General features: G+C 37.6%; 1 protein-coding gene across 1 annotated transcript in view; it reads left to right on the top strand.

Moving 5' to 3' along the window:
* The window catches only part of LOC136852216 (vacuolar protein sorting-associated protein 37B-like), a 44,006-nt gene that overhangs the window by 7,161 nt on the left and 23,454 nt on the right, over nt 1-13,391 (top strand). The window contains exons 2-3 of the mRNA XM_067126663.1: nt 2,533-2,665; nt 7,072-7,164. Of these exons, the coding sequence (XP_066982764.1) occupies nt 2,543-2,665; nt 7,072-7,164 (216 nt within the window). The 5' untranslated portion in view covers nt 2,533-2,542. The remainder of the gene's footprint in view (nt 1-2,532; nt 2,666-7,071; nt 7,165-13,391) is intronic.

Here is a 13,391-nt window from a genome sequence, read left to right as displayed (position 1 = left end):
AATAAGACCATAATTTCAACTGCCCTTTGCTGGGAGCAGATGAACACTCTGCTTTCCATGTTGGAAGGTTCTCTGGCCTCCAGTCAATGTAGCATCTGGTTTCCCATCTCTGACATACTAGCAGACGTTCTCTATGCTGGAGAACATTAAGGTTACTTTCCTTCAGATTAACTTATCAGTCTGTTGGCAACAAACAACCTCCCCCTGGAATAGAAGGTACTTGGGGAGGCATCATTTCCTCTAGCCTTTACTCTTCAGAAGTTTTGGTTGAGGGCAGCATTAGGCTGTGGAATGGATTGATCTTGGACTGTCCCTTGATCTTTTCAAAGATTGAAATCAAGACAGTGGTGGAAAAAGGTATTTAGACAGCCAGGTCATCTTTATCCAGTGTGGTCTCCTTTTAATTATCCAGGACTTAGAAGGGAACCAAAGCCCGGGCTTTGAACCAGGTATGCCTTTAGTACTGGGTTTGGTGACGGCTTAGTCCTCCTTGAAACCATGACAGGGAATCCAAAATTTTTCTTCATGAAATGATCTGGTCTTCCTAGGCCTATTAGCCCATCCTCTCAGGCTCCCTCCAGAAAAGGAGGCAGGTAGGAAGAAGGAGGAATGGGTCACTGAGGTAGGCAGTATTCTCCTTCATCAGTCTTGAGTGGTTGATGGTTGTTATGCCAATGGGCAATATTTCAATAACAGAGTACACAGCCCTGGGTAGTCTGTGTCCTACAGGATCGTTACAGACTGCCTTTCAAGGATTGTGGCCCTTCCTCCCTTGCATACCCTACAAATCCATTTCCAGGCCTACCTTTTTGAGTCACTTCTGTTGGCAGAGATCAGGGCAATGTTGGAGAAGAATGCCAACCAGTTTTGTGACTTTTACACTTGACTCTTCCTGATGGAGAAGTCAGTGGGTGGTTGGTGGCTAGTTGTCGACCTCTTTGTATAATAAGTTTGTTCTAAGATTTTAGATTCATTATAAAAATCCAACATTGACTATGTTGGATACTTTCTAAAAGAGCAACTTCAGGCTTTCTGTGGACCTGAAGGATGTGTATTTTTAGATAGCCATCCATTAGCCTCCAGGAGATATCTCTGTTTTGTATGCAGAGGTGGCATTACCAGTTCAAAGCTCTGCTGTAGGCTGGCGATGGCCCCTCAGGTGTTTAGTAAAAACTTTTCAGTGATGCAGGCACTGAGGGTGGGTGTCTGGCACAGCAGGTTTACCTCCTTGTACCTCAGGACCATTGGTGGCTGCTCAACATATGGTATAGCTACTAAAGTTTCCATCAGACAGGAGGCATCTTACTGAAGGTCCACAATTGTGGTATGCCAGGATGATTGGAGGGTGATCTGTTCTTTATTTTGCCCCCTTACTTTCTCTCTCTGTCCAGTAGCCTGTGGCTGCACCCAGACTAGTCTGGTCAGATGCAGGTGGGTTACACGACAAAGCATCCTCTCTCTGGCTGTAGTAGTTGTTGTTGGTAGATGTGACTTCCTCCATTTCCCTTTTAGCAGAGGGTTAGGTAGGGGTTGGTTGGGAAAGCATTATAATGTCTTTGAGGTCAGATTGTTACAACATTTCTATCTTCAGAGCTGTTATTCCCATCACAAGCAGGAAAACTGTGATATTTGTCATTTTTCTAGAGCAAGACTATAAGAAAAGTAAACAATGGCTCAGTGCCTGACAACCTCAGTTGATGTCCCCATTAGTAGAAATGTCACTAGCAGCAAGATGTGTGCTAAACTGATCTGCAGAAGGCAGCCAAGACTGTATGCTATTTATCATTACATGATTGAAGCAGGCTGTAAGAATTATTTTTAATAAATGTGCATAAGTAAGGAACCTGGAAGAGTTTATAGAGAACCAATTATCAAGATAAAATAAAACTTTGTGTAAATTACTTCCTGTAGATGTATGTGAAGTACATGTTGTTGTAGTTTGAACTGTGATGACAGTCATAATTTGTATGACATTATATATGCAAATGCTGATATGTAATTTGTATTTTTATTCCCCAAAACTCTTTATTTAGAGTTTGAGGGTGAAATTCTGAAAACACAAGTTTTATTTTATCTTGCATCATGCAAAATCAGTAAAACAGGTATAAAGAATTAAATGCTTCTTCTTCACTTTTACTGTAATGTGTCCAGTAGCAGACACTGGACCGTGAGATAAATAAGAAATATATAAACATATTGACAGCCCCTTAATTCCTAGTCTGTCATCACAAGATTTTATGTACTGATATGTGCAGAAGGCAGCCAAGAAAAATTTCACTGTAAGAATTATTTTTAATAAATGTGCATAAGTAAAGGAACCTGTAAGCTCTGTAGACAGATCATGTCTTTGATGTCAGAAATTTATTTCTTGGTACACTTGAAGTTCTGTATATATAGTTATTGATTGATGTATTAATATGTAAAAATTTCACTCTGTAAGCTCACAGATCATGTCTTTGATGTCAGAAACTATTACTGGTCAGGTTACTGAACTTTCGTGCCATAATTATAAATTAGTTTTTTATATTTTAGGCATACCAAGATGTCAGGAGAACCAGATTACGAGGCAGCTATTGGCCTCATAAGACATCTTCCAACTGAAGAGCTGAAGGATCTTGTCAATAATGATGATAAGCTATCAGAGCTTATGAATGATTTACCTCAGGTATGTATGGATATTATTGAACAGAGCACCCTTTGTTATCAATTTTTTTTTTCTAAATAAAAATTACAAGCTGCTTGCTGAACAAAGCCTATTTGGGCTAAGACATTAATCTAAGAACTGCAGGAAACCAAATTCCTTTTTAAAAATCTAAAACTTTACAGTAGTTCCTAGTTTATTTTGCTGTGTTTTTATAAAACTATAAAATTGCTTTTAATTTTTCCTAGCAGATAGTGCCAAAAACTTTTTCAAATTAGGCTTTCTTGCTATCTTTTAATGTAATGGTATTATTGCATAGAAAAACCAGTCACTTTTTACAGAGAGCTACCGCAAGTAAGACCTCATACTGGCACAAGGCTTACTTAATTTAAATCAAATAGTGTACTACTGTGATTCCTTGTTCCATCAGAATCAACCTCAAACATTTCCAGCACAACTACACTGTCACTCAGCTTTTCAACAACCTTTTGCCTTTTGTAGCTTTTCTAGCTGTAGAGTACTTAAGTCTTTGAAGATAAGAAAAGCTTTTGGATCTCATGTCATTGTCTTTGTTTACTCAGTGGTTATCCTAATAAACTTATTCAGTATATTGTTATCTGTTGTGTCCTGTCATAAACATGAATTTGTTTGTTCACAAACCCATCACTATGATGACCTGTAATGTTCACCAATTCATTCTTCAGAAATGCTCCAAAAATGGACAAAGAAGGGGAGTTCTATCCTCTTTGCACATCTTGGTTCCAAAGCACGCTTATTGGCAATGCCATTCCAAGAGTGGTCGCCAGTACAACACACCCATTTGGTTTTACTCACAAGATTTCTCATTTTGATGTTCTTTTCACTTGGCTTCAAGTCATGTGTGTGACATGATTCCTAGAATTTCTGGCCATGTTTTGATATTTCCGTGGTAGCAACATGATTATGTGACAGGCCTCCTGTCATGAAGGCCTGCATCTCTTTTGCTCCCAGGGAGCATAGAGATAGCTAAAATCATTCACTCTCCTGTCTATACTGTAATAGTGACAAATATGCAATTGCTTAGCCTCACACCCATGCCAAGACTTAAGCTATACAGTCACCACCCTGTTCTGCTAGTAAGAATTTTTGCAAAGAACAGAAGAATATGAGGAAGAAGAAGAACCTGTTCTTTTAATTCCTTCCCTGATTATCCTGAGTATTCTCATGATTAGCTACCATTTATTCTTCTTACAATCACGAGAATACTTGTTCACACTTGTAAAATGTTCCTGCATATTTCTATCTGTTTCCCTAGATACTGTACCTGTATTGAATAGTAATACTATACCATGATTAACAACAATTGTGAGTATCAGCATAGTCAATACTTAACCCTCTTATAAATCAAGGGAAATGTTGCAATTACTAAGTGAATCTGGAATTATTGGCAGTGTTAGCCCTGAAAATAAGCAGTGATTAGGTATCTAATTGTAAACTGTAATTACAATGCTTTTTTTTTAATAGAGATGAGCAAGAGTAGAGCACAATATGGCAAAAACTCCTTCCATAGAGGTGAATTTTACACTAGTTAAAATCATCAGTTCTCTTTTTTTATTTTCACCACTTTTGTTAAACATACAATTGAAAGAAGGAGGGAAATACAAACATTTATTATTAGTTTAATTAAAGTCACTTTTAAATAATGAAATATAAGAAAAGCTAAAGTCCTGGAGTAGAGCTTTTTGTCACCATGCTAAGCATAAAAAGTAAGGCTTTTTCTTTCAGGAACCTAAGGATCCCTGAATGCACCTGCAGTGGTGTTAGCCAACCATCAGATAGTATTATTTTTTTTAACTGAGGATGAAGTGTCTAGGATTTGTAAAGATCACGAACGTGATTTGTAATGTAATTGATAGGTTTGATGTGAAACACTTATTATAGCAAAATATACCTAGCTTTGCAGCTAAGCCCCACCCACTGATTACGTCACAACCATTCCTTGAAGTTGATTGGTGGGCAATGGTTTAGAAAAGTTGGTTAATCTGGGGTTCTTTTCATCTTCATTTATTTTGTAATGGTTGTTTTACTGAACTAAAATACATTCTGCTGATTATCAAAAGGAAACATTATATTATCCCCTGAAATAAAATCATAATATGCATCTCCCTAAAAAATGGTAAAAAAAAAAAAAGGAAAATATGAATGAAGTCAGGGGTGTTCTGCAGTGTTGTGTTTCATAAATGAGGTTCACCTGAATACAGAGGTGAATCAGTGACATGGAATGTCTGCGTTCGAATGGTGCACTAAAATTACTGGACAGTGATAATTACCATCTGATATTGTCAAGCATGTTCACCATTCTAAATTTAAAAACAAAGACTTTATCAAAGCTATGCAGACTGATATTTCATGATGATTTCAGGAAATTTTACTACATTCTAATAGTCATAAAATCAATTTCATCGCAGTTGTTTACACATTCGATGGGATGACAAGCAGTGGCTGCACTCTACAAAACCATTTGCAGTATGATAGGCTATATGAGTCATATTGGATATAATTTACAGAGAATTTTTTTAAGAACATTATCTCCTTTCAAAATACCTATAGTAATGTCCTATGTCTTTTTGTCGGTTTATGCAGCTTATGACGTTTTGATTATAGGCCTATCCCTATCTTATATTCAGCTGTTTTATTGTGGCTCTTGTTGTGGTTATTCTTGTTTTTGTTGTCACTGTTATGGTGCCAGTATTGTCTTCAAAAATTTTTCATATGGTAACCTAACATTGCAGAATAAACATAGACCTATTCATAAAATACTGGTGTAAAGAATTATCTGCCTACTCTTTAATTGAAATTTAGTAATTTGTTTTAATTAAAAGTAATCGAGATCTTTATGAATATATTCTACACTAGAATATTCTCCTAACGAGAGAGAGAGAGAGAGAGAGAGAGGCTTTATGGATTCTTAAGTATCGTTTTGTCTAACAGGGTAATCTACAAGAATGCCCCCAAAATCAAGTGATTCATGGGCTGCTCACAGACTGGTTTTGCATCTCATACATAACTTTTCAGCTGTTATTAATTTTTTTCTTATTTCATTAAGTATCTTATGATGCTTTTCTACCATAGCCTTCATTTTCATAGAAATGCTACAGCAGCCTTATATTTACTCATCACAGTAAAATAATTTGTTATCCTTTGGTAAATATATTTTCAATATAGTTCATTGAGAGCAGTTTTATAGTTGTGTGTAAGGTTGACAGAGCCCTATGATTGATCTGTGTGGCCATCAGCTATGTGCCCACAAGTTTTATTTTTATTCTCTGCGTTATAAGTGGCTTTACATTTACTATGGCCTTAAGTGCATATATATGTGCACTTGCTTATATGTGTACATTCCATTTAATGCATATACATAATATACAGTGGAGCTGAATCTACAATATTAATTAAAAGCTACTCTGTTTCCAAAAGATACAGGTAAAAAACTATTTGCGATAAGAAATTGAAGTGTCATTGCCTCAAAATATAAGAAATTGATGTGTAGGCCTGTGCCCTGTCATTGCTTCAAATGATAAGAAATTGACATGTATGCCCATGCCCTGTCATTGCCTCAAAATATAAGAAATTGATGTGTATGCCTATGCCCTGTCATTGCCTCAGAATATAAGAAATTGACGTTTAGGTCTGTGCCCTGTCGTTGCCTCAAATACAAGAAATTGATGTTTAGGCCTATGCCCTGTCATTGCCTCAAAGTATAAGAAATTGACGTGTAGATCTATGCCCTGTCATTGCCTCAAATATAAGAAATTAACATGTAGTTGTATGCCCTGTCATTACCTGAAAATAAAAGAAATTGACGTGTAGGTCTATGCCCTGTCATTGCCTCAGAATATAAGAAATTGACGTGTAGGCCTAATCTCTCAATGATATTAACATTTGACATGAAGGATTATGAAGAATTAATACCCTAATATCGGAGCTGGCTGCATAAGTCTATGCTTCATTTCACTTAATGTCGTCTATGTGGGATCACTTATGTAGGCCAACACCAATTTAAAAGAAAAAACAAGATGCTTGTGTATTTAGGCTGCGCATGATAAAAAAAACGTGCACAGACAAAATGATCCAAGATCTCCGTAATGATATATAACTTAATACATCTTTTATTGGGTATATCAATTGCATACTTCACAACTCTGGGAACTCAAATCTGTGGTGTCATGATTCATGCACGAAAATCAACATTACCGAACGGAGTCAAATCCGTACTGGTAATCATTTGGACTGTTAACTAATGTGATATCATTCCCCCTTTGAGAGCTAGCCAATCACTGGCATGCAGTGGGTGAGGGTTAGCTGCAAAGCCAGGTGGATTTTGCTATAGTAACTGTTGAGTGAGCAATATTTTTGGGAAGTATGATAAGCTTTTGATTCTTGACTTTCAGATGAAAAATCTGGCAAGTGAGCAAGAAATGCTTTTGGCAGCAAACAAGTCCCTTGCAGAGTTCAATCTGTCACTGGAACCAAAATTGTCACAGGTAAGAATGTGCAGTACATTTATTATATCACTGATCTTTAGATGTTCCCATAATAAAGTTCTATAATCCTTTACTGTATTTGCTAGTTTAAGAATTTTCATGGTGATACAGTTTTGTCAATGAGAATTTTTTTCTTGTATATGAAATTTATTCAACCTGTTAAGTTTCAAAGGTTAGAAAGTCAGAGAATTTTTGAATTAAAGTTGTTTCTTGAAGTAACCTTTATGTTTTTCCATAAGTATAGACTTTTAAATATCTAACTTCCCTGGTAGTTACATATATATAGCTTTATCCCGCCGATTCGTCGCGCGCACGGCAGAAATTCAAAATTCGCGGCAATCGCCGATAGATGGTCAGGTGGCCATACCTGAGCGCCCTCTACCAGGTACCTAGAACCATTCCCAATTGTCCTCAGAAATTCCCTGCCGTCGTTCTATCAACACGTTGGAAATTCGCTCTACTTTGGTTTGCTTTACTACAATTGGTGAAGTACCCATTACTTGTTTGGTTTTCGTTGATGGCTTTTCGCTGATTTTGGATTTTCCTGGATTTTTTTCTTTTCTCATTGGTAGCCTATTTGGTCGGTTTCCGACTGGAACAATTGTTCTTTGTACTTGCTTTTCAAGATGGCTGACCCTGTTGTTAGAATTTGTGTTGGGGATGCAGAACCGGCTTCCCAAGGCTGCTCTTGATCCCCACAGTATGTAAGAAAATGCAGAGATCATGTGTGTGCATTTGATGATAGATGCAAGGAGTGTGAAAGTTTGTCCGAGAGAGAGTGGAGAGAGTATGATCGCTGTGTGAGGCGATTGGAAAAGGACAGAATTAGGAGAGCTAGATCTTCCAGTGTTCTGTCAGCTAGGTCTTCTGATAGCCAAGTCCTTTCTAACTTGTCTGATACTAATATTCCTGATCCTAACCCTAAGGTAGTAGTACCCGATCCTCCTGCGGAGTCGGGAGTAAGTAATCCGTCTTTAAAGGATATAATGGCTGCTATTTCGGCCATAGGAGTTTCTGTGCGATCCCTTTCTTTGGATAGGAAGTGATGTGGGGCAGTGCATAGTTTGCAACAAAAGTTCGGTGACAGTGTTAGTGCAGTGGAGGGTGCGTCCGTTCGTGTCTGTCACGCTCCTAGCCCTAGACCTTTTCCATGCTCCCCAACCCCTGGGAGAAGGAACGTCGACAGGCTAAGGGAGGTGAGGCGTTGAACAACGGCGGACGTCCCCTCGGCGATCCTGTTGACGCATCCCAGGACGCTCCCCTCGCCGCAGGAAAGGCGAGATGAGGACATGTTCGTCTTCCTCTGATGACGCAAGACCCAGACGTGGTTGGCGTCAATCACAAGAATCTAGACCTATCAAGAGACGCAGGTCCCCCTTCCCGCTCCAACAACCCTCTTGCAGCAAATGGAGCTCTCCAGAGAGATTCCTGTCAGAAGAAGAAGACGGGCGTTTCTGCACCTAAACAGAGGCGTAAGACGCATAACTCGTCGGAGGAAGAAGACGTATACATTACTTCAGTTCACGCTTCTCCCCTCCCCAGAATGGGACGTGTCGATAAGCTGCGTCACCACCTCATCATCAAAAGATCCCAGCTAGAGTCTCCGGTTGTGGAAGCTCATGCAGTGCCATCTCCAGTTGTTTCCCAGCAGCAAGTGGCACCTCAAGTAAAGTTCTTGTCGGAAGTTCAGCAGTCCCTTGCGTCTCTTTTTGACTCTTACAAGTAAGAAACACACAAGAAGGAATCAGGACGTCAATTGACCCAAGAAGAGGCAAAGGCAAGAATCAGGACAACAAGACACTAACAGCCAGCAAGGCGCAAACTCCTTCAGTATATTTTGCAGCGCTCATAGACCAACTCTCACTGCTCTGATTTACTGCTGAGTTGACGGGATTGACATACTTAGTGCTTTGCTCAAGCAAGTTTGAGCAGTAACAAAGATTCCATCTTGATATACAATACTTCCCGTGAAATTTCGGAAATGATGCAGGCGTTTCTGGTACTCAAAATGTTTTAAAAGAAAGTAAGATTTTAAAAAGATGTAGACTGATGTAAAAAGAAGATAAGGACTCAAACCAGATGGGTATTCAGACAGAGTTTAGAGATGAAGAAAGAGAGTATAGAGGACATCTTTTAAAAAACTGCTATCATAAATGGAAAATGTGGCATTCAAAACAAATAAGGATTAAAATTGCTGAACGGGTATGTGAGAGACGATAAATTGAGGGTGAAAAAAGCAAACGGAATGACTCGTTAACAACCATCATTGCCAGCAATGGACTAGAGATTTATTGAATAATTCGTACGGTTAAAGACTTGAAAGCTAATCATCTTAGCTTACATGCTTTAATAAGTGTATCTGGTAACGTGCTCATGTTTGTTTTTGTTCATCCTTCCCTTGATTATCGATGTGTTATCTTTCCTCAACTGATATAGAGACATTTTTACCTTGATATCAGTTCTTCATAGAATGGTGTCATGCTGCTACTTAGTTTTCCATGTCAGGGAACGAAAGAGGACAATTTTGATGTTGATCGTGTAGCTGTATTTCATAAACAAAATTATAGATTTTAACAATCTAAAGGGAATTACTTTTTGAAGGCTTGACATATTTTCATCAATTTCAGTATAGTTAAAATGCTAAATTATCGAAGAAAACACTAAAGGGATTAGCCTCAGCCGCTGGTTGGAATCCTTAAACATCTGACCCTTGGCAATGTTTATAGTTTTGGTGAGTAAAATGCATTGTTACCATATTATTTTAAGTTGTTATAATATTATCACAAATGACAAGGAGTGCCCAGAAGATTTGTCGTTCAGAAGCTCGAGCCCTTTGACAGATCGAGATGAAATGGACATGTGTGAAGGTGAAGCGATTGGTGTTATTTTACTTTAAATCAGTATTGCATTTCATATGTTTTATCATAAATATGCTTTGAACTTTTTCACATTAGTTTTTGTCAGAGTGGATGGCCTAAGCAGCCAACTTTAGAGAAAGTGGACCGCATACATATATCTTATAGTTTGTAGGACCACAGAGGGAAAATACATGGAAATTGTTTCCCTGATAGTTCCCATTCAGATTAAGGTAATTTTATGGAGTTTGTTCAAACTAAAAGCCTAGGCTAGGCATGTCATGCATTAGGGTAAGGATGTGGGTAATCCTACAGTTTGGGGGTCCAAATTCACTGCTCCCTTAAGTGGTTTTTACAACAGAAGTTTTCTTTGCTATTTTCAGTTTCTTCTTTCTACAGATCTTGCAACAGAACTATATTTGCTAAAAAAAAATGAGCTGTTTATCTGCTTACAGAAGCAGATTGTAAAACAAAAAACAAAAAAAATGGAGTAAACGTATGCAAATCACAAGACTTATAGTGTCGTGTGCCCATGCCACTGAAAATATCGTGAGAGTTTGGAATCAGGAATAGGAACCTCAGCATGGGCTCTTGCTCTTCAGCAGTCAATTTTTATAAATCTGAAAAAAAATAGCAGTTTATCTACTTACATCAAGAAGCAGAGATTTACAATTTTCTGAAAATTCTGTGGGTCAGTAGCCCCTAAGCCATGTTTTTTTTTATGTTCCCCTTTATTTGCTTTGTTTTTTTAACAATCTCTGCTTCTGTAAGTAGATAAACTGCTAATTTTTCATTGTTTTTCATGATTCAATAAATATTTGATGAGGATAAATCTGTGTGCAGATCTTGACCTTATGTAGTGCAGTGAATTTAGACCCTAAACTGTAGGATTACCAGGATGATGGTATCCTAGGTAAGGTTAGGTAGATCTGGTAGTAGTCTGCTGGGGACGATTTCCGTCGAGCTTGACTTTTCTACAGTTTTTGGTTGCTAATTATGGATTTATCTTCAATGTTTGTTGCACGAATGTAATGAACCTGTAATTATCCCGTGAAGTCCATCCAACAAGGGGTTTCAAAAATCATTTCATAAGACAGAGCACAGGTATATCTGTTTGGAATGGTTCACATCCTGACGGCAAGTGCAATAACTTGTTAACGTATGGGTACATGGGCCAGTACTAAACACGCAGGAAGGGACATTCCATCCCCTGATGCCAGTATTAAACACAGAAGAAATGCATTTAACTCCCTCCTGTTGGCGAATGGCTCCCTCTTGTTTTTTCCTCCAGAGGTGCCTCACCAACATAAACATGTCCACTCCATTTCAGTGTTCTCCCCACATCAAAACCCAAATTCCCAGAGTCCCCTTTACTGTTGAGTAGAGTTAGGGGGCAAATAACAGTTGGCCAACAACAAACAAACTCACCGCCAGTATCAGAACCCCTAAAAGGGAGAGAAAACCAGTTTCAAGGTAAAAACAGGCGTGGAGCTAGAATATTTAGAATTACAAAGGTTAGGCTAGTGTGGTTGGTTAGGTCATTTGCTAACAAAACAAACATCAGAAACGTTCCAGTCCTCAGACCATTGAAACAGTGGAAAATTGTATTTTTAAGTCCAGAATGCGATAAAGATTTAAAGTATAATTTTACTAACCTTATTTTCCTTTAATAGAAAAAAATCACCAATATGGAAAAAGAACTCAAGTTCTCCAATGCCAGCCTTGGCTAACCTAGCATGCCATAATGTCTTTGAGACCAGTGGTTATCCACTTATAATTTGATGCACTATCATTAATAAAACAGTGTACAGTACCACTTAATTATAGTTTAATTTTGGCAAAGTAGAACAAATGATTTTAAAATACTCTTGCAGTGTATTGTTGCACTTACACTAATTATAGTTTCAACTGAGTAAAAACTGGCAAGAACACTTCACCAGTCATCAAGGTAAAAGGAAAGGGGAGGAGTGAAATAAGATCCGCTTATCTGTTCATTGATGTATCTTCTTTCAAATCTGGATCTCTCTACTAAAGTACCCTACAGTACTAAAAGTGTTGTTTTTTATATGAAAAGTAATACTAATAATGCAACCTCTTTAACAGATTTATCAGTCATGTGTAGCATTATTTAACAAATCAGGTGTGTGTCAGCTCTGTGTTTTATATAAGATAAAAATTTCAAAGTGAAGCATTCACTAGAACAACACCTTATCTGCACACAATAAAAAAATGAGAGAAATACAAAGTTGAAAATTGGCATCTTTCAAATTGTGCTATTCCATTAATATGTATGGTAGGTTTCACTAACCTTACCCAACCTTGGAACTTGTCCTAACCTCATTTTTTATGGTATGCATAACTCATAATCCAAAAAATCATACAGGTATGCTGTTGTTATAGGGAAGGCCTCAAATGATACTCTGTCAGTATGGGAAAAGTTGAGTTGGTAACTTTGACTCATCACTAGTGCATAGTATTATTTATATTGATTCAGAATGAATTTTTTTATTTATTTGGTTTTCTCTCTCTCTCTCTCTCTCTCTCTCCTCTCTCTCTCATCTCTCTCTCTCTCTCTTTCTCATCTCTCTCTCTCTCTCATTTAGTAGAGGAGGAAAAACAGACAAGATAACCAATGTAAGTGATCAGTATTTAATGAAAATACCAAAACATGAGTGGAGCCATTCATCATCAGTATGCAGTAACTACACTGTGAACTCAGTTTTTGCTCATTTTGGAATTTCAGTTTACTATCAGTATTTCAGCAGTCCTTTATTGTTGTGAATCCTCTGCAATTTTACAGCAACATTTCAATTTTTGTTTTATACACATGACCATTGTCATTACCAAGCAGCATTTTATATAGTATCCAAATACTGATGATCAGCATTTTGACCATCGATTTTAGAATTGCGTTAGATATTATTTTTGCTCATTTCATGTTTGGTTTGCTTAAACATTAAATAATTAGTTTTTCTTAACTTTAAAGAGGTGTTAAAATGACATTAAGGTATCATTACACACCCCAATGGCCAAGACCATAGTCTGAAAGAAGCCATTAAGAAATAATTACAGTATATTTTTTGAACTCCCAGGAAATGTAATGGATGGCAGCACTGTAACATATTTATAGACACTTGTTCACCTAAGCAAAGTTTCTTTCTTCTGCTTTTTAAGTAAGTTTTTGGCATCAAATTGTTTTTCTCTGGGAGTGAAGCCAGGTATCAGACAATGATGAACTTCTCTTGAGGATGCAGTACAAAGGTAGCCTGGACTCTCTTGTCAGCCCCTAGTAACATTTGGATATGTGGTGACTGCTTTAGTTTGAGTCAGCAAACTTACTGTATGCATCACTTGAGACCTCTCTTCTTCCAT

Source organism: Macrobrachium rosenbergii, chromosome 25 (genome assembly GCF_040412425.1).
Source record: "Macrobrachium rosenbergii isolate ZJJX-2024 chromosome 25, ASM4041242v1, whole genome shotgun sequence".
NCBI lineage: Eukaryota > Metazoa > Arthropoda > Malacostraca > Decapoda > Palaemonidae > Macrobrachium > Macrobrachium rosenbergii.
This window is presented reverse-complemented; position numbering and strand designations above follow the sequence as displayed.